We start from the raw sequence: 22,546 nt of genomic DNA, 5'->3' as shown, positions 1-22,546 counted from the left end.
TCCCGCTCTTTTCTCTTCACTGAAAGGACTCTCGAGTGGAGTTTCCTATACATGTAGTCATTGTTTGACAGTCTTTCCTCTTCCTCCCTTCCCTCCTTCCTCTCTTTCTTTTCTCTGTTCTTTCACTCTTGTGTCATGGTGGGAATAAAAGCTTGGAGGAAGGCTTTTTTTCTGCTAACAAAGAAAAACTCGGATGGAGGTGGAGGGAAATCGCAAAGCACAGATGAGTTGGATTGGGGGTTGCTGTGTGGCATTCTTGCCCTTTCACAGTGGTTTGGTACCTGGTGGTTTCAGAGGCTGCATGGTGACCTTTGACATTGGGACTGGCGGGCCTCAGTGGCGGCGTCAGCTTTAATTAGAAAGCCACACGACTCGACGTTTCGCAGAGCCTCAGATCCCAGACTACAGATGATCCAGTTCAGCAGAAGGGATGATGGACGAACACTGCGAAAACACAAACTCTTCCCAAGTATTTCTGGTCTCGTTTAGTGTAAATATATTACTACACTTGGAAAAAAAAGGATAAAGTAACTTACAAGTAACTTTTTAGCAAGTCAGTAATTGCTTAATATTGACGAAAAAGTACTACTTCCTCTGGTAGATTTTCACTTTTAACATGGAAAAAATATCTTGTTATAAGTGAAATGATCTGCCAGTTGAAATAGTTCTTTATGAAATATTAGTTGCCAGTTTTTTCTCATTTCAAGAGAACAAAATACTTGGTAGGATTTTGTGTTTTTGCAGTGCACAGAGTTTTGCAGTGCACAAGAGCTCTTCCAGACGAGCTGGGGTAGTGACAAACTAGCACTTATTTTGTCACTGGTACAAAACATAGCTAAGCTAAAGCAATTAATCGAGTTAATCATGATTAATCGATTATTAAAATAATCAACTAATTTAGTAATCGATTAATCGTTAACTGGATCATACACTGGACTCGAAAAATTTTATTTATGATGAAAGAAAAACAGTCAGAGCAGAAATGAATCCAAAGCTGTACAAAAATATATACATTTTTCATTTTATATTAAAAAAATCTGTAAATATTTTTACCCAGAACTGCTCAAGTGACTGTTTTAGCTTCACCTGTTTCAAATTATTAAAACATCTTTGATCAAGTAATCAGTTAATCCAAAAAATAGTTGATAGATTGGTATTACACTGTATTGATGTTAAGTCTAGTAAAAAACACTGACATTAGAAGTTAGAAGATGCGTCCTTTGATAAAAATTATAATTTACCAAAGAAATACTGTGCTATTGCATTTTAAGTAATGTGTTTTTTTCTCCTTTAATGTATTTCTAGTGCAGTATAAAAGGTTTGAGTGGTTAAATTAAAAATCTGTAGAATGTGTCCATTTGAAATCAATTAATCGTCAGAATAACCGATTAATCGATTACTAAAGTAATCGTCATTGCAGATGTGTTAACTGTAGCGCTGAGGCAGACGTCTAACATCCGTTTTTAATTCCAGTCATGCCATATGTGGATTGAGATGTCTTTACCTTTTGTTTTGCACATTTTCTGCCCCGTGCCTTGTTGGATATCGGAATTGATGTGAAAAGCGTGTGAAGACGGCCGTAAATCTTGTATTTCTGAAAATTTATCGCATGTTGAAATGAATTGTCTGCAGCTGCTCTCTGTTCTCTTTAAAATAGTCAATGTGGAATTGATTGCTGTATACCACAGAACCTTTTCTGGTTCAACAGCACTCAAAACAAAGCTTACCTCAGCATTTTTACTTTCTGCATTTTGTTTCAGTCTCTTCACATTTCTTTCTATGAAGACTGTTTGGGAGCAGGAACCATGAAGAGAGAGGTTCTGGACCAAATTCTCCTGAACATTTCCAGTGTTGATGTGTAAAAAATAGATTTATTGCTCTGTTGATCAGTTCGAAGACAAACACCTTCAGTTCTGAATTTCTACGATTAGAGGTGATTAGGGTTATTTTTCTGATTAACCCATAAATAATTGGATACCAAAAGGTGCTTTATAGATTTTATTTTAATCAGGTGAAGCTAAAACTGCCACTTAAGGAGTTCTTGTGGAACATATTTACAGGCAAAGGGTTTTTTATTGTCTTGAATGCAAAACGTATAGTTTTTTTGTTCCGCTTTGGCTTAATTACTGCTGTGAGTGTGTTGTTCTGCTAGAGAATTATAATTTTATGAGTCTGAATGCTCCTGTTAACGATGAAGTAATTTCTAAATTACTTGACTATTATTTCAAAACTCGATTAATCATTCCAGTCAGGGATTTAATTGTTACCAAATTGCTGTATTTACTATCAAATTCGTCCATCAGTTTGGTGGATACAAAGCATTTTATTTTTATTTCACTCATTCACACTTTCAGGTTAGCTTTTTAGCTAATGTAAGCTAAAACTGCCATTTGAGATGTTCTAGGTAGAATATTTCGCAGAGAAAGTGTTTTTTTATGTAAAATGTATATATTTCTGTACAGTTTGGGCTTAATTACTTCTCTGGGTATGTTGTTCTTTCTGCAGCATACTTTTTCTGAGTCTGTATACTCCAGTTAACAATTAATTCTTAATTATTTCAATAATTGATTAATCACTATTAATCGTTTCAGCTCTACATTTTTGCAGATTACAGTTAGTTTACCCACTTGGATTTGTAAGACAGTTCTGCCTTCGTGAGTTTTATGTAACTTTTAGCATTAAAACCTAAACATTCTGACGTCTTGAGTGGCTTCGGTAATATATTAAGGGCCAAAACAATGAAATTGTTCTGTTTTCTAGTTGAGTCTTTTCCGTTGAATCACTAGTTGTCTCATCTGCAGTGTTTTTGACTCTGCCTTGTTCAGAGAAAACAAAATTACCTGCCATCAAACTGTGCAACTACTGACCTCTCGCAGCGAATAATTGGCAAAACTGTTCTCATGATGGCACAACTGGAAGAATTAAATAAATTAGGATTGGTTTTTTCTCTTTTTAAGGCACAAACTAAAATATTTGCCCAGGCGTTTTGTTGGAAACAATCATCTGCTGTGTGTGAAAGATACATTTTTAACAAGAAACCTGGGAAGCCAGGCAGAATCCTTTTAATTAAACCAGGAAAAAGATTGTCAAGCAAATGAAGTGAGATGTGAGGGATGCAGAATGGGTGCGGGATGAAAAGGAAGCCGGTGCAGGAATACAGCGGGGGATTAAAGACAGTGAGCGAGTGTTACAGACCCCTGGCCAGCTTGCTGCTGTAATGAACATTAGGGCTGCGGCATAAATTTAATGACCTGTGAAACAAACAGCGAGGCTGCGACCAGCGCCTCTGAATGCTAAGTGGCTCTATTATTAATACCAGCTCAGAGATGCAGCCGTGTAAACACACTGATGGTCTGTTTCCCCTGCGACGCCTGCTAACTACACGCCGGTCACGTGACCAGGCACTCCGAAAACGGGGTCACGTCTCTTTGTACCTGCAAAATTAATGACACATTGTCTGTTAACCGTCTACCTGCGCCAGCTAACAGGAAATGAATAAGGCTGCGGCTAATGGCCGCGCAGGTGAGTCTCCTGTAATGAATGGCTCAGCAATGGGGCAGGTGAGGAAGTGGTAATAAATGGCTGCTTTGCAACTTGCAAATTAACAGGTTACCAAATGAGTTTTGTATTTTCATGCTTTTTGCTGTTTGGAGACATCAGTTTGTACAAATTGAGGTGGAAAAAAACGGGGATAAAGCTGTTTAATTAAGCAACTACCTGAAACCACAAGGAGGAAAAACAATTACAACTAAAGGAAAAAATTACTTACAGAAAAATTCCAAAAGCTGTTTATTAAAGGAAGTATTAGATTTGTAGTTTCAGCAGTGGATAAATACTAGAACTGCAAATAATGATTATTTTAGTTATCGATTAATTGGTTGTTCTGACAGTTTATTGTCAAAACAAATAATTAAATAAATTCTTTAAGCATTAAAATATACATTTTATATTTTACATAAATATAAATATCCTAAAATGTACATAAAATGATCAAACGGTACATTTGTAGCGGTTGAATCTGCAGCTAGAAAAACAGTACAGTTTAGGGCTGAGCTGTTGATTCTTTTGTTATTATTAATTGATAATCGGATAGCAAAATGTGCTTAATAGATTGTTTTTATTATTTGAAAACTTTCTGGTGTTTCTAGAACCCACCCAAGCCGTTTCAAAAACTTCCAGAGTGTAATGTCACAATTCATCCATCACTGCCCCTTACCTAGTAACCCAATCAGAACTCCAGCATGTTTGGTCAGTTGGTTTTATCACTTTATGTGCTGTACAATGGCTGCTGGAAAAGACAAGTGTTTTGTTGTTGACTTACCATACAGAAACCACTTGCTGCTTTCTTGTTGGTTGTGCAGGAGGCTCCACTTCTGCTTTTCATAGATGTATGGTTGTATAATTCCGCATCTGTTTCAAGAGCTGAAAATAGGCAGAACGGTGCAGACTAAAATCTCATCATCTAAGAAAGACTTTGTGCAAAAAACAGTAGTGAATATGTTTTTATAGCCCAAATATCTATCCTAACATGTTCAAAGAAGCATAAAAGGGTTTCCCCCAGTGTATTATAAGCCTGGCAGGCCACCAGGCTTTACTGGTGCCCCCACCAGGCTTAGCATTGCTTATTTATTTAGGGGGGTTTTATGTTTGCATTTTTTTAAGACTTCATAGTTGGTGTTCAGATATTACTCTTCCAATATTCCAATAACAGATAATTATCAAGTGATATTTTCAGGTTTCCTGTCAACTTTAAACATTTTTAACTCAAAAACACGACGGGCTGCTGGATGATTGACTGCCTTAGCACCCAACCACCAGGCTCAGCCAGTTTTCTGGGGAAACCTTGCATAATAAGTCACCTTCAAGAAAAAAATCATGATGCTAATGACAGTACCGCAACTCTGTTGTTTCCAAATATATATATGTGTGTGTGTGTGTGTGTACATTTTATGTATATTTTCCTACATTTGTATATTTCTGAAAATGATGGACATAATCTGTAAATTGTGTTTCCGATTCCCTTTAGTTGCTTTTTATTATTTAGTTTTTTTGGTGTGTATGCATCTGTTTTTGTGTTATCATTCCCGAGAGCATGGACAGATTTAAAGCGACGCAGGTTTAATTAACCAGTGCACTGCAGCTTGTGAGCATTTGGAGGCTGGAAAAAACCCAGCATTACCTAGAAGTGCTGATGCAGCTGAATCTGCAACAACAGGAGGATGCAGCTTGAGGGTTTTAAATGCAACAATTCCCACGAATAGAACCGAAAACTTTAAAAAAAAAACAGTTTCAGTTGCTTCCACCTCATCCAACACATCATTATCCTGGTTTAAAACAGACACATGGGTGTTTGACATCCAGATCTGTCCACCTTTGTCTTTCCCCCTTTGTTGTTGTGTGTTTATTTGTGTGGGGTGGACTCGGCAGGATTCGGCTTGTTTTCTGTCCCATGCTGCGTCTCATGCTATGAGCAGATAAATATTTAAAAAGTAGAGAAAATCCTCAGTCTGTGTAGTTGCAGTGGCCAGAGGTGGAGGAGCTCTGCGTTAGACGCAACTTTATCACAGTTGGGGTTTTTTTTTTTTTCCGTACCTTAACATGGATTTGGGGGGTAAAGTGTCCCTAGCTGTCAGGGCCATTATTCTCTGCAGAGATTGGTGTGAAAGGTCACCAACCTAAGTGCCGGTGCAGCTGAATTCAGCAACCATAAAAAACCCCCCCCACATGAATAAGTTATACCATCAATGACAACAAGTCTGGACATGACTCTGCCGATGCTAAGTGCTGCAGGGTTTTCTGATGGAGAAGAGGTGCAAGCTCCTGAGTTTTTTTTTTTGTGTGCAACTTTTAGGGGAAAGAAAGCATTAATGATTCAGGATGGAGTGCAGCAGGACCGGATGAGGCGAAGGCTCCATCAGGCTGTTTAGGTGTGTTGGTTTGTCCTCTAAGGAAAACAGTCATTTCTTATTATAAGCAGAACGTAAAGAAGCAACTTTTAGCTTTGATTCAACTCATCTGAAAGCAGAGAAAAAATAACCTCAAATACATGCAGGATTTCTTCAAAATTACATGTTTCAGATCATCAAATGCAGCCTGAATTGATTAATCGAATTAATCATGACTACTCAGTTCTTGGAATAATCATCAGGTAATTTAGTAATCAATATTTAACTGTAGTTGACAGTATTAAGGACATTTTCCTGCAGAACATACTCATCCTAAACCTCTTTCTGTTTTAGCTTCTCTTCTGTAATAACTCTTATTTAGCACCATTAGCTGTCCAGTTATTGATCACTTAGTCCAAAAAATAATCATTAGATCTGTATTGATAAGTCAAGCAGAAAGAGTTGTTCACATGTTGGTGTTAGAAGCATTGTTGTAGCTGCAGCTAAAACAAAGCATTCACTAAATGGAATAACATAGCACACATTTTACCATCTTAGGCAATAAAATGTTTATTTTCTTACTCAAGAAAATATTATTTGTTGTTGATTCAGAAACCACTTACTGCAATCTTGTTAGTTATGCTGGAGGCTCCACTTCTGCTTTTCAAAGGTGAACGGTTGTATAAATGTGCATCTGTTTGCAGCCATTTTCAAGTGCGAGTTTAAACGTCGAGTCAGTGGCCAACAGCAGCTTATTTAGATTTAAAGTGACAGAACGCCCTAAAACAACTCAAACTGGACTGAAATTTTATTATCTAACAATAATTTTGTGCAATAAATGTGAACATGTTTTTGTGTAGCCCACAGGCATATTCTAACCTGTTCAAAGAAGATGCTACTTTCAATGTCTCAATTTGTTAATTTTGAATAGCTTTGAATCAAAAACAAATTTTGAATCAAATTGTGAGATGGTAAAGATTTCCACACATAACATTAAGGTATGTTTGTTGTTTAAAGTATTAAAATGTGCAGTTTGAAGCATTTTTACAGAGGATCTGGAGTATTTGTGTTTGATAAAAAGCTGAAACGAAGTTTAATCTGGGAAATAACCTGACCAGCATTAGATTTGCCTTAAAACAGGTTTACGCTGCACAAACACACACGTGGTCTCCCCCTCCTGGGCTTTTCGCCGCTCCATCCCCCGCCCTGCTGCGTGGCCCGGAGGGAGCGGTGGATTGTCTGCAGAGAGCCATCCATCACAGTCGCAGCTACAGCTCCGTAAACAGAAGGGCAGCTTACTGACTGATTTCTGCTCGGAGGTGATAGCATTCACACCGTCCTGCAGACACTTCCATCCCTTCCTGCTGACCTCCACACAGCTTTGGTGGCGAGGTCGCCGCTCCGCTTATCTCCCCCCGCTGGATTTAGAGCGCTGATAACAGCTCTCTGTTGTGGGAAGAAAACAGTAAAAACCAGAAGAATGCGTCTTAAAACGATGAAGTTACACATTTATAGCGTATATCTTTAATAGATTGTTAAAATTTGTTAAATCATGTTTTACTATTTAGTGCATTGTGTTCCGGCCAGATGATTGTTTGTGTTGCGCAGTGCTCTCACTTACGGTGTTGCAACATAATCTGTGACTGTTGCAGTTTTATAGCATATGTTGCCATACCTATTGTCACAGAAGATGCATCTTATCAGATATGGTGACCATCCTGTAACTTACAGTAAAATAACCAGGAGTGGGTGGAGCACTCAAAAATCGTACTCAAATAAGAGTAGCGCTAATTCGACATATTTTTACCCAATTAACGTAGTACTGTAATCTACTTAATGTTCTGTTCTTTGTATGAGAAATGTTTCAGTGTTTCTTGGTGTTGAAGCGTTGTCAGTTGCTATGGCAACGCGTCTGTGTGTAGCGTAGCGAACACAAAGCGCGAGAAAAAAGTGGTTTTGAGTTATTTAATGGTTTTTCTGCGTTATTCTCCCTGTGATGTGGTGCACTGCACTCATTTAATAATACCTTCGTCTCCATGTTTCATTCAGCTAACAGGATTTTTCTACCATGGCAGAATTTCCTGATGTAAACCATGACATGCAGGGGTGTGAAGTTTTGCAGTGTTGTCACTGGTTCTGTGTTCTGACCCGTTTATCGGTCCTGGTTTCTGTTCTTTCCTGGGCCTGTTGTCGCCTCCGTTTCTCTCCGAAGTCCAGTTGTTGTAAGGTCAAGACAGTGTCTGCAGACAGAGAGCCATTTATCTGCTCCGGCTTGATCCTGTGTGATCCGTCCAGAATCCCTCTGCATCTTCGGCCCCTTGACCTTTGACCTTTGCAGCAAAGCCTGGTCGGCTTGTCATGTTGGGACAAGGTGGAGCGTGCTTTAGGCTCTGAGCGCCGGCTGCTTTTCTCCCCTCGCTATCCTCAGGAGGAAAGAGGTTTTCCTTCCCACATAAGAGGAAAATAAATGCTGATGTAGTAAATAAATAATATAACATATTCTAGGCCCTTGGCTGTAGAGTTTTTCTAAAGAATAACCGTTAAACATTTATTTATCAGCACCATCAGTGTGTTACAAGTTTGCCTGAGGCGGTGTAGTTTTTATATACGTTCTGTTTAATGTCTGATGTTTTCTGCTGAGTCAGAACCTCCAGATAAGAGATTTTTTTCTGCTTTGCTCAAAGGAAATCCCTGCTTCTCTGCGCTTTGCAGCCTCTGTAGATTAGAGTGTTAGAGTTTTAGATGAATCGAGGTTTTATCAGATCGCAGCCAAAGCGTTGGACTCGTCTGGATGTTTTCAAGCCAAAGGTTTGGGGTTCAATTCCCAGAGTTTGGATGTTTCCTCTGTACTGGTACAAAAAAAAAACATGTTGGGGTTGAATGGTGATGCCAAACATCCGTCCGTCTGTCCTTCCATTAAAATAATGTAAACATCAAATTGTTTTAGCCACTTTTTAGATAACTTCTCTTTTACAAACTGAGATTATGTACTTTCAAATTTTACCACACCGTTGTGTTTTGGGAATGATTTTATCTGTTGACTGATTAAACTGTTAGCGATCTGCTGCTGCCGTCTGATTAGACTGGATGAGATCTTTAAAGTACTTTATAGATAGAGAGTAAGGAAAATAAATGCATGTACAAATATCAAGTATAATCATAATACATCAAACTTATATGGTGCCTTGTATGAAACTCGAAGACGCTGATAAGATATCAACTAATAAATTAAATATTTAGTATCTAAGTTTGTTTTTATGTTGACGCCTGAAAGGAGACAGATTTTCTGAATCATCTCATCCAGGCAGACAGAGGAAAAACCAGACATTTTTAAAGTCATTTCCATTCAAACCCTCCTTCTCTCTTTGTCAGAAATGAAAGTTTGTTGGAAGCAGCTATTTATTTATTTTTATTAGCTTCCAGACCTCGTCTTTGTGTGTGTGGAAGGAGAACCATGTGCAGGAATGTCCTAAAAGACGCACCTGTGTGTGTGTGCCACAGTTTCAGATCACCTTGTCCCGTCTGTGGAGCAGAACTGGGGAAATGAAACCATGCCGGTCCATTTTTGTCACTCGATTCCCAGAGATATTATCCTCCCCCCTGCCTCTCCACGCTGCTTTTTCCTCCACTGCCTCTCTCCGTACTTACATTGTTCCTCGGGATCAAGTTCATGGAGGTCGAGGCTGGAGGAGGGTAATGGGACCCTCGTCCTTGTGTCTCGGCCCCAGCCCCCATACAGCTCCTCTGAATAGAACCCAGATTCCCTCTTTCTTTACTGGTCTGGTCTCCAGTTTCTGCCGAGCCGCATCGCTTCATGGCAGATGCATATTTCAGAGATTTAGTGTTCACATGTGGTCCAGTCTGTTTTCGGATAACGCACTGCTGCTCCTTCCAGTTTGATGTGCAAATAACACTCTGACAAACATAATGTACATATCTAAGGGTGATATATTATGCTTCCTTTAACCGGTTGGGATAAGTCTACGGTCTACACAAAACATCTTCATTACATTTTTCTTTTGCCCAAATTCTAACAGTATTTCCTTTCAGAATGAGCTGCTTTAGGGCGCCTTGTCGCCTTAAATCTAAATTAGCTGCTGGCCCAACCAGCGTCTGCACTCGCACATGAAATTAGCTGCAAACAGATGTGCAATCATGCAACCATACATCTTTGAAAAGCATTAGTAGAGCCTCCTGCACAACCAACAAGAATGCAGCAAGTGTTTTCTGAATGAAACGGCTCATTTTCCAGATAACAAAAAAACATGAATTTATTGCCAAAAAATGGCTGGATGTTGTTTTTTAACGCTTGTTGATTTCTTTTTTTTTTTTACCTTAAATGCAAAATGTACTTAATTCTTGCTTTTAGTGTCTTCTTTCATCAAATTCTTTATTATACTGTTTACTCCAGTTAACGATTAATCAATTTCTAAATTTGTTAATGATTATTTGAACAATCAAATCAATTGCATCAGCTATAATTACAGTTAATGCGATTTATCTGTTGCCAATTGCTCCGTCGTTTTGGTAGATGAAACATTTTAGTTTTATTTCTTACTTCTCCATATCAGACTCACTTTGAGGTTTGCTTTTTGGTTTCTTTACTCTTTTGATGGCTGAACTAATCCAGTCTATCTCTGCCTGCTGGAAGGTGTGTGTGTGTGTGTGTGTGTGTGTGTGCGTGTGCAGGTGTGTGTGCGTGTGTGTGTTGCAGGATGGCGGATAAGGAAGCAGATTCTTAGAAGATGCACTCTGAACTCCTCTACTTTTATTTGATTTCCTGTTACAATGTAGGGCGCTCACCCCGTCTGCGTTTTTTTTTTTTTCCCTCCTGAGTTTCTCGCTCACTCAGCCCTGAGAGCAGTGAAGCGCTGCCAGTGGCCGGCTTGTTTGAGAGCAGCTGTGTTTGCTGTGAGATCTCCACTGTGGTTGTTTTACGTTAGCAGCCTGCAGGTCAAACTGCAGCTGGAAAGGCGTGAACCGCACCGTCCCCATGGCTCTAGCCTCTCCTAAGTGGGCTAAGTCTGGTGGCTAACCCTTGGAGCCTTTGTGTTTGGCGGCAGGATTAATCCATTCCACACTCCATCAGTCACTGGGCACAGGTTATTAATGCAGTGACAGAACGAACGCTCGCCAACACGGCTCCTTCACCCCTGCGACTTCCACTTCGTCCCAAAGTTTGCAAAGGTGGCCTTGGCGTTGAGAGGCCATTTGTCAAAGCACAGGCAGAGTCTTCGCTTGGCTCCTTTTAATAAGGCTAGCTGGGCTCTGGGAGTTCAGGGCATGCACTCTGCTTTGCACATGCTCATGCAGTCCTGAGTGTCAGCCGCTGCATCCCGCGGGGCTTATAAAAGTCCCATTAACATGGCCGCCCTCATTGGTCCTGACAGGTTGATCAATTAGACCGCGACCCCGGGGCCGCTGCGACTCAGAGGTCATATAGGATGGATGGCCGGACCTTCACACCACTTCTCAGCCTCCCGCTCCGCGTTTCAACTGGTATCTGCGGCGCAGGTTGTTCATCACGGCCAGCGAAGGGCTTCATGCCGATGTTTCAGGAGCGGCGCAGCTGCAGGTGAAGGATGATGCTTCACCTGAGATACGTTCGATCTTCCTTTGATAAAATACAGGGAGCGTAAAAGTTTCCGCCTGCAGGAAGCTGCTTCTTCTACGGAACGCTATTAGAGGAAAAACTGGGGGAAAAAACAATTCCTACTTTTTCCAGAATTCTGACTTTTTCTCTCTCAAAATTCTGATATTAAATTCAGAATTCTGACTTTAATATCAGGATTATGACCTTCCTTTTAAGAATTTTTTTCCCCTCAGTATTCTGACTTTTTTCTTTGTTCTTATTATATTCTGTTGCAGTGTCAAAGTTCTTAACTTTGAACACTTTATCCATCCTTAACATACCTTTTATCACGGCCATTAATTTGATAGTCATGCTTTATTTTGAAAATCCAAACATAATATTTCTGATTTGATTCCATCAGTAGATTGTGTTTATAAGTTATTAATGCTTTATATCAACATGTTTTGAACATCACCAACTGATGTTAATATTTTATACCTTTCTTTAACTCATACTGGTTTTTAATGTGAAACAAATTCAAATTGTAACGGATAAAAATCCTCGACTGTTGTTAGTATCACAAGTTCCTGTTTTGGTAGATTTAACGGATTCAGAATAGAATATGAATTTTGTGAGTGACTTTGGTATCAAATTTGAGTGTTGTTTGGACTTGTTCTGCATTTTAAAGCTGCCATCTTTGTTCCGATCTCCATCTTAAGCAGTGAGGTCAAACTTTACAGGTGTTTAGTACACAGAGTTCACCTGACCTTTACAGCCTGAGTGTTTGCTGAGTGCGACACACCTGGAGGAGGCTGAGAGTCTGCAGTGTGTTTGGTAAATAGTCGACACTCCACAGAGCAAATGAAAGTAGCTCAGGTGTGGGTGTGTGTGTGTGTGTGTGTGTGTGCGTGCGCGTGTGTGTGTTTGTCTTTTCATGTGGAGCTAATAAGAAGCAGATTTTCCAGGTGTATTTTTCCCTTATCTGCTTTTATTTTTGCATATTCAGCATTTCTGTTCAATTTAATGTGAATTCAGGTCATGGATTATAACAAACCTCCATCTGTAAAGAAAAATCTGCATCCAAACAAACCAGCAAAAGATTAAAAACAATCAAACACACAGCAGGAGGCAATATTGATGGACAAGAACCCCAAACTGAAGAATCAATGTAAACACAATGATCATCCAAGAATAAAGTGCTGAAACCTCTGGGTTTAACACATAGATGTTACCATGGAGACCTACTAGACAGGCACCTGTCTCAGGAATTTAAAAGTTCTCTGTGCCAAGCCGAGTCTGCCTGCCGTTGAAGACTAATTGTGAAAAACAAACTAAAATTATAAAGAAGGTAAAATTTCTCTTATTACACCAGAATGCTTTACATAGGCAAAGTCTTTGTCTCCATTATTTGTTGTTTTATTTCTTGTCCATATTTGTCCTGCAAAGACTAAGCTATACAGATTTTCTAATATTCAAAACTTACATTTTTTTTTTGTTTTATTTTATTTTATTTTTACTGAACATATAAAGTACAAGGACATTTTACACTTGCAGGAAATTTAAAGTAGCTGTTTCTATCTTTTATTTATTTATTTATTTTTGCTTGCATGTATAAATTGCAGAAAAAATTCTCCTGGAAAGATCTTCATGTAGTCTTGCTTTTTTAATCTACGGAAGAGCATTAGGGCCACTGAAAATTTTTTAAAATTAATCTCAGCCTTATGACATTTTGATCTCAAAAGATTAAAGTCAGAATTCTGAGATTGAATTTAGAATTCTAAAAAAATAAAAAGTCAGAATTCTGAAATTAAAGTCAGATTTTATGTTTTCATTGCCCTTAATCCTGTCCGTACTAATCCATCCTTTGATTGCAGAAGCTAGGATTTTAGTTTACATAACATTTCATGGGATTATCCCAATAATCTGATTTTCAGAGCATATGTGATTTGTAAATCTTTAAAAACGCAGCCTAAGCTCTTTATTATGGGCTTTTTTTAGGTTTCCTTGCAGCGTTTTTGTCATTAAATAATCAATCACTTAGTTATTTCCGATAAATCAATCAGTCCAGTCTTCCTGGATGTGAAAGTGCTCCTATTTCTCTCTTCGCTTTGATCCAATGAGCTGTAAAAATGGTTAAAATGATCCATCATGGGAAGGAGGAGTCGGGGTATGTAGTGCATAATGAGAGGAATGAAGCGTTGAGTTCGTGTGCGCTCTGTTTTCGGGGCGCCGTGGACCCAGAGTGCGGCGCTCGGGGGGAGCAGAGGGTTAAGAGCGGTGTCACGCCCGCAGAGACACTGCGCCTCCGTCCTAATGATGTCCACCGGCCTAATTGAATATTGACGTTCTGCGCGCGAGGGCTAAATAGCTTCTGTCTGCTTTACCTCCGCCTGCTGCAGCGTTTTAACCCGCCTGCTCTGATGATCGTTAATGCGCCTGTTACCAAGGTTACGAGCTTTTTGTCCGTTTGACGCAGCTTTACTTTTTTTTAAGTGCTGTTGTAGATGTTTAATTAAAGAAGGCATTTTGTTGCATTAAAGTGACAGCTGAAGTCTGCTCCTTCTTTCTTTGTTTGCTGCTTCCATTTCAGTGATGAGCGTCATCCATGGGCGGTTGTAGATGGGGGCTGTCACGGGCCCATGGCCGCTCTTATTGCCTCTGATTCATGAGATAATGTAAAATCTATTTATTTTTTATTATCATGATATAAACAAATTAAATACAACTATTAAGAAACAAAACAAAATGTGTGAAAAGAGTGGAAAAAATACATTTTACAGAAACAATTTTTAGTTTCAGATTTTGTCCTGTTTTTTTTTTTTTGTTTGTTTTCCCCCTCTTTAATTTCAGACATTTTTTTCTCTGTTTCAAACATCTGCGGCTGTTAGGTACAAGTCGAACCGAAAAGAAAATGTCAACACATGAGACACAAAAATGTGACACTGACAAATTTGTGCAACATTTTTAGTCCTTTTTGTTATATATATTTTTCTTAAGCCAATCACACACATATAGAATATCAATATGTTTTTCATTTTCAAACTTTGACATCAATGTAGCGCCATAGTTCTGCAACATTCAGCTTTGGAGCTGAAAGTAGCTCCTTGTCTGACTTCTCTCCCTCTACTGGTCCCATGCCTCTCTACTGGTCCCATGCCTCTCTACTGGTCCCATCCCCCTCTACTGGTCCCATCCCCGCCTCTACTGGTCCCATCCCTCTCTACTGGTCCCATCTCCCTCTACTGGTCCCATCCCTCTCTACTGGTCCCATCCCTCTCTACTGGTCCCATGCCTCTCTACTGGTCCCATGCCTCTCTACTGGTCCCATCCCTCTCTACTGGTCCCATCCCCCTCTACTGGTCCCCAGTAGAGAGGGACCAGTGTAGTACAGTGTAATCCAAGCTGCATCCCAGCCACACAGGAAACAATCTCCCGTTTCTGTGTCCAGGATGCCATTAATCTGGGCGCAGGTTAACAAATGCGCTTGCATGGAAGGTGTATTTCATCTGCAGGCAGCCAATAACGGGACCGTTGTGTTGTTGGTCGGGGAGTAGCTCCACTTCCAACACGTTTTTACTCACATTAAAATAAAAACTGCCCAAAAAGTTACTCAACCAAATTAAATAACAAAAAACACAATGTAACTAATATTTACAGACAATAATTCAGATATACTGGGTCAGGTACTTCCAAAAGGCTCAGCAGGTAGAAAGTAAGAGAAAAACAAAGTTTGCTCACAAACAAGAAGTCTTTCTTTGTCTTAAGCTGTAGATGCGTCTGCATCTTATGTTTTTGTTTTTCTTCTGTCAGTGAATTTTCTTGCACAAACGTAGAACAAATGTTTAAACCCAGTTCTGTTTGATTCGGGTGATGTGGTGGGACCTCTGACCTCAACCTCTTATTAATAAGAGCACAAGTGAAAATGTCAACAAAACAAACATGATGCAGTTAATTTACACCAATTTGTTTGATCCCATAAATGTAGGAGGGGCTTTTTGACCTTTGACCTTCAGAAACATTTATTAATATCTTAAGAATGATGGCAACACAAACACCATTTTGTTTGATCTGAAGGAGGTGTGTGTTGATCTCTGTCCCAGTGCTCACAGGGGTAAAGGATCCAGAAATTGTTCTCATCCAAGAGGACTGAAAATTACGGAAAAAGATGAGGGGCTTTGAAAATTAAAAAAAGATGATCTTTCTCAGAATCCTGACTTTATCAGTTTTGTTTCTTACCATCAGAATTGTGATTTTAATCCCAGAAATCTGACTTGATTTATTTTCTCCTTTTCAGTGACCCTAATCTTCTTCTGTAGAAACTTAAAAAATTTTACTCAAGTAAAAATAAAAATTACAGTGTAGTAAAACAATTATTTTTCCAGTTAGTTACTCAGAAAAATGTAACTTGGATTCCCATATAAAAGCGTCTCTGTAGCAGAAGTCTGTACGTGTTTATTTAACTTCTGCTTCAACAAATAGTGATTTATTCATTTTGTCAGGAATGGAAGTGGGTTGAGGATGTTTTATTTTTTAAAAACCAGAGCCAGATTCTTAACTGTGCTGGTTCTTCCTACCTGACCGGGTCCAGTTCCTCCACGGCAGCGGTGCGTTTTCATCTGAAAAGCGGCGATGCCTCTCAGTAATCCATTAGGCTTCCATTAGCTCTGATTTGTGTGATTAGTTTTAATTAATCAGTTCGCTCCGTGACCTGCCCCCCCTCCTGCCTTCTCCTCACATTTCATTTCTACCCTCATTCCTCAGCTCTCCACCGACCAGCAGAACGAGGCGAGCGAATCCGTGACGAAGCTCGCCGAACGAACCGGGTTGTTTTTGTGCTTTGTGTGGTTCTGAACCAGAAGGGATTGTGATCTCATGTTTTACACATCCCGCTCCCCTGGAACAGTTGGTATCGATTAGAGCCGCGGTGTCCATCCTTCACCCTGATTTCCCCCCGGTCAGGCGCCACCCGCCATCTTTGCTGCACATCTCACATTCAAACGAAGGTTTTTATGCTTCGTTTGAAGTAGCAGGTCTGATTACCTGCTGAGGTATCAGGATGATGATCTGTCTTCCTTTCCTCCCTTCTCAGGACTCTTTCTACTATTGAGATAAATGAAAGATCAATTTATCCACCAGGCTTCGCTCCATTTCTCCTTCTCTGCTTTGGTTTTATTGGATCTGCTTCTGTCTAACTGGGGCTGTTGCAACAATTACTAATCAAATCGATTAGCCTGACTATATAATATTCTATATGTAATCAGGAAAAAAATGTGGAAATTTCTGATTTTGGAGAGTTGAAAATTTGCTTAAAAAGTAGAAATGTTTAGATTAATCTTTCTAAAATGGTCAACTATAATATTTTCTCACTTTCAAAAGTTTAAAATTTTAGGTTGAAATTAATCTAAAAATTTCTGCGTATTTTTCTCGCAAATTTTCAACTTTTAGAGCTCAGAACTTTCTGAGTTTGTCTGGTAAATTTCTGAGTTCTGAAAGTCAAAATTGTGCAACAAAAACTTTGAAGAAAGAATTTGGAGTTTCAAAATTTTAGCATTTTTGACTTTTGGAATTCAATCAGAAATTTTCCACAAAAAAAAAAAAAAAAAAAAGAAAAGCATTTTTCGAAACCTGGAAATTATAAGATTAATCTCAGAATTTTTTTTTTCCAAAAATATATTTTTTAAACTTTCTAAAATAAAACAAAACTTTCAAAACTCAGAAATTTCCACTTTTTAATTGACCTCAAAATTCCTGAGCTTTTCCCACATTTTGACTTTGAATTTTCTTATTTCTAGAACATTTCTGAGACTAATTCCAGAATCTCTGGGTTTATTGGTTCACATTTTTGACTTTTTAAACTCAGAAATTTTCAAGTTCCGTCTAGAAAATTTCTGAGATTGATCACAAAATTTCTAAGTTTTTTGATGGAAAATTACTCTTTCTATCTGCAGTGGCTCTAATTCTTCATTGTCCAAACCATTTGGTGAATCTTTGCAGCCCTAAACGCGCCCCGTGCATGATTTGCTGTATTTCTTTATCTCTTGTAAACCCGTGAATCCGTCTGTCCTGCTGCGGCGGATCGAGGTTTTCTTTGTGTCTCCTGGGAAGACGCTGCCTGTCACCGTGGCGACGCAGCCTCCCATCCAGGCTGCTGGAGGCGGCCCAGCTGCTGTCACTCACCCTGCAGAGGGAGCAGCGGCTGACGCTGATGATAGAAATTCACCTTTTCTCTCCTACCAGGCCTCAGCAGATGCTTTTAGCTCCTACGATGAGTTAATCCTTGCTGTGAGTGCTGGAACGTAACCAGGACCTCGTTAGCTTGTTCTCTGGGTTAATTTGTTGTTGTTTTTTTTCTTACAGGTGATCTGTCATGCTTCACTGAACAGGTTATGATAGATCTATGGGCGATACAAAACATGATCATTTTTTGCACAAAATCATTTTTAGGTAATACAATTTTATGACACCTCAAATCAACATTTACACTTGCACTTGAAAATGGCTGCAAACAGATGCAGCCATTATAACCGTACATGTTCAAAAAGCAGAAGTGGAGCCTCCTGCACAACCAACAAGAATGCAGGGAGTGACATCTGAGTAGTGCGTGAACAACAAAACACTTGCCTTTTCCAGCAGCCATTGTACAGCGCATAGAGTGGTAAAACCAGTTGACCAAACGTGCTGGAACTCAGCTTAGGTTGCTAGGTAACGGCCTGGGTTCCCCTGGTGTTGCTAGGTAACAGGCAGCGCCTGCTGATTTGTGACGTTACATTTTGAAGGTTTTTGAATCGACTTCTTTTTCAGACACCAAAAACATGAGCTTATTGCCAAACTGGCTGAGTGTTTTGGCTTTTTTCTAACTGATTTCTGCATTTTTCTAGTTATTTTGACCTGAAAAACGCAGAAATTATCCAAACGTCATATCATCTTCACTTTGCAATACTTTTCTGCTTATTATGCAGCTTTACTCAGATGCAGTCAGTGTTTACTGTAAGAAAACACACATTTTCTTTCTTCAAGATAACCTAAAAAATGCAGAAAAACGATGCCACTGAGGGGATCTCGGGGCTGCAGATGTCGTCCCACCATGAAATAATGATTGATGATGAGAATTTGATGATCGTACAGAATGTCTGTTTGAAACTTCCTTTATACATCCATGTCAGTCAATACACCATAAACCGACGGGAAAAGTGTTAAAATCTGTCATGTTTATTGCTTCTGGAGCCGATTGTTGACTTTTGTCTTTGTGATGCTAATGCGGTGCGCTCGTCCCTCCCCCGTCTGTTTCTGCAGGACTCCATGGTTCAACGGCTGGGGGTTCAACCTGCCTCGGGGTCAGTCTCTGCTGGATAAATGGAACCTCGTCCCCGAGGGCGTCGACATCCTGATGACCCACGGACCGCCGCTTGGTGAGTCCAGTCAGCCAATCACAGCTCCCCTCATCGCCATTAATCAAACATTAATCAATAATCTGATGTGCTGATGTGATGTGATGGGCAAAATGTTATGTTTCAGTTGTTGACTGTGTTTCTATGACTTTGTATTTTTATGATGTAAAACACTTTGAAATGCCTCGTTACTGAAAGGTGCTACACAAATAAAATTTGATTAATTGATTGAACGTCTGGAGGAATAACAAGCTGGGCAATTAATCGATCAATCAACCTTATAGATTCATCAATATTTTTTAAGATTTAATTATAAGTAACTATTCAGAAAAAGGTAAATAATTCCTTAATATTGACGAGCATCCTTAATAAGACGGAGCGTCGGCTCTGCAGGCGGAGCGTCGGCTCTGCAGGCGGAGCGTCGGCTCTGCAGGCGGAGCGTCGGCTCTGCAGGCGGTGGCCTGTGGATTTGCTCCGTCGTTCAGTATTTGTGTTTCCCTGCATGGAAACGAAGTAATCTCAGACTTTTCTTGTGGTTTTCGCAGCAGATTGATTAGTGTTTCCTCCTGGCTGTTTGGGTCTCGGTTGTTTTTTTCCTCGTTTCTACTCTCCATCTGGCTTTATTGAGTGATTTCCTTCCCTTTCGCCCACGGAGGCTTTCTGCTGCTGCGACCGTTTGATTGCATGGAAACTCAATTTCTGCTGGAGAGGGAAGCAAACGGGTTCTGGAGCCGGTGAGGAGAGGTCTGGAATCATCTGGACCGGTTTAAACGTGTAGCTCCAAAGGCGCCATGTTGGCAGGATTTCACAGGGATCGCAGAGAAAAGCTGGTCTGACGGAAAAATCACTGAAAAAATAACATTTATAAACCGTTGGTTCAATTATACACTGTAAAAACACAAAATCTCACCACTTACTATTGGGCTAGTGTGAATATCTTACCATTCAAGGGTTAGGGTTTATTAATCCGTCTGTCCATCCATCACTGCTGTTATCTATCCGTCTTTCCAGTCATTCGGTCTTTTTATCATCTGTTGTTTTCTTCATGCTGTTATTCGTTCATGACGCCTGCGATAAATTCAAGCTAAAGCTTCGTTTTAAAAATGATTCAAATATGAAAAACTTTGATAAAATGTTATTAATACTTAATTCCTTATAAGTGGATGCCTGGATAATTGCAGGTTTTCTAAATTCACACATAATTTTCTCTGCAATGAAAAAAAATCTGGTTTCAAAGTTTAGAACTTTAAAAATAGAAAAATTAACTTTAATTAAACAATGCATGAAGGAAACCCTATAAATGCTTTGTTGTTTTGTTTCCTGGAGATTTGCAATATAGTTTATAACACAGTATAGTTTCAGACTGTTGTCTTTCAAAGGTATTGTTCAGAGTACTGACATGTTTTATATCTAAGAGATAAAAGTCAGTAAAACGGTGAAATGAATGTATTTTTCAGGTTTCAGAGACTGGGTACCTAAGGAGCTGCAGCGGGTCGGCTGCGTGGAGCTGCTCAACACGGTCCAGAAGAGAGTCCGGCCCAAACTTCACGCCTTTGGAGGCATTCATGAAGGTAAACAGACAATAAAGGTCTTGGTCAGCTGTAAAAGCACTGAAGTCACATAAAGCTGAAATACACTGTGCAAGACATATTTAAACTGGTTATTGATATTCTGACTTTTTTCTCAGAGTTATAATTTAGTGTCAATTTATGTCAGAATCCAAATAAATAACCAAACATTCTGGGCTCTATTACTATTATGTTGTAAACATTCACTTCCTTGTTATAAGATTTTCAAGCCTGCGTTTCATCCCCACTGAACGCCGGTCCCAAATTTATTTGGTAGATTTGAGTTTTAAGACTAGAGTTGCCTGTTGCAGCAAAAACCATTTAAACAATTGTGATTGAGCGAATAAAGTCAGAATTCAGAGGAAAAATCTAAACGTTAAGAAAAAAAGACAAAATTCTGAGGAAAAAGTTTGAATTCTGATTTTAAAATGTCAGAATTCTGATCAAAGTTAAAATTCTGAGAAAAAAGTTAAAATTCTAAGTCAATTCTGAGATTTAAAAAAAGGTGGAGATTTTGAGGGAAAAGTTTGAATTCTGATTTACAAATAAATAGTCAAAATTCTAAGAAAATTGTCAAAATTTAGAATAAAAAAATCTAAGAAAAAGTCAAATTTCAGAGATTAAATCCAGAATTGAGGCTGTTTTCCCTCAGTGTTCCTCCTCCCCTCCCGTAGTTTAGTGATGTATTCTGACGGCGTTGGTCCTTCCAGGGTACGGCATCATGACGGACGGCTTCACGACGTTCATCAACGCGTCGACGTGCACCGTCAGCTTCCAGCCCACCAACCCCCCCATCGTGTTCGACCTGCCCAACCCCTCCAGCTCCTGAGGCCGCCGCCATCGAACGCCGCCGTCAGGAGGAACGACTTTTCTACGAAAAAAAAAAAAAGATTCAACTGTTTCTTTGCAAGTTTTTTTTTTTTTTTTTTTTTTTTGCTTTTGGAGAAAAAAGCGACGGGAAAACTCGGCGCTAAAGGAGAATATCGGTGTTTTTCTGTTTGTTTTATTCTTATTCTGTGCCAACAGTCCAGGCTTTTTGCCTGGCATCACTCCATCATATTTGATTGTTGAAGAAGGCGAACGAGTCCTTTAAAAAAAAAAAAAAGAAACATGGTTTTACTGGAGAACGACGAAACATTGAAGTTGTTTTTGTCATCTTTAAACCAGCAGAACGTTTTGGGTTCGTCCCACCGGTATTCTCCTTTTTCTATGAGATTTTGTGGTTAAACAATCTTGCTCTTGATAAATATTGGTCAGAACTGTAAAATAAATGACGCTTTGTGAATTTGTACAATTTCTTTACGGTTTGGTTCGGCCAGACGACGGATGCCATTGTTTTTTATTTTACATTGTGTCATACGATAAATATTCAGTTTCTGTTTTGCTTTCTCGTCAGTTCTTTCTCTCCTCCTATTGGCTGACAGGGACGCTGCCTTAAACTAGCTTTAATGTTCTTATTTATTACCCATCATGCCCCGCTGAACAACACCTGACGATCGGCGGGACGAAAAGCTACGAAAACAGCCACAATATTCACTTTTTATCAAGGATTCCTCATCTGATTTGGAAAATGTATAATATCATATATATAAATTATATATTCATCTTTTAAAACATCTGTACTAAAGTTGTGTTTTGAAGAAGAAAAAAAAGTTTTTCTGTATCTTCAGTGCTTGCATCATTTCTCCATGTTTTTGTAGAAACGGTCACAATCCAACAGGTGTTTTCCCTGAAACACGCCTGCCTAAACATGGATAACAAAGTGTAAAATCTGATAGTTTTTGTGTTTTATTGCTTTTTTTTTCTAATTTTGCACTGTGTGTAAATGCAATCTTGCTAGCACAAAAAATGTTTTGCCAATAGTCGTCTGAACTCAGCTGTAAATGCTCTTTTTCGTGCTCTCTCCCTCTCGCTGTTTCTCTGATTGTATCGCCATGGAAACGTTAGTTCTCTTTCAGTTTATTGTGATATTTAGCTGCCTTTATATGCAAATAAAATTGCAAGATTTTTACTTAAAGTTTTTTTTGAATAAGTGAAGATATCCGTCCAACTGTTTATCCAACCAGCCATATATATATATATATATATATATATATAACAGTGTTGTGTTCAAGACCACCTAACCCGAGACCA

General features: G+C 39.2%; 1 protein-coding gene across 1 annotated transcript in view; it reads left to right on the top strand.

The window, feature by feature from the left end:
* The window catches only part of mpped2a (metallophosphoesterase domain containing 2a), a gene marked incomplete at its 5' end in the record, with an annotated part of 46,050 nt that extends 23,620 nt beyond the window's left edge, over positions 1–22,430 (top strand). The window contains 3 exons of the mRNA XM_015019353.1: positions 18,751–18,866; positions 20,303–20,416; positions 21,124–22,430. Coding sequence (XP_014874839.1) covers positions 18,751–18,866; positions 20,303–20,416; positions 21,124–21,242 — 349 coding nt within the window. The remainder of the gene's footprint in view (positions 1–18,750; positions 18,867–20,302; positions 20,417–21,123) is intronic.
* Between the last annotated feature and the right edge of the window lie 116 nt (positions 22,431–22,546).

The sequence above is a fragment of the Poecilia latipinna genome, unplaced genomic scaffold (genome assembly GCF_001443285.1).
Source record: "Poecilia latipinna isolate Pla-1442-1.1 unplaced genomic scaffold, P_latipinna-1.0 Scaffold2418, whole genome shotgun sequence".
NCBI classification, from domain to species: domain Eukaryota; kingdom Metazoa; phylum Chordata; class Actinopteri; order Cyprinodontiformes; family Poeciliidae; genus Poecilia; species Poecilia latipinna.
This window is presented reverse-complemented; position numbering and strand designations above follow the sequence as displayed.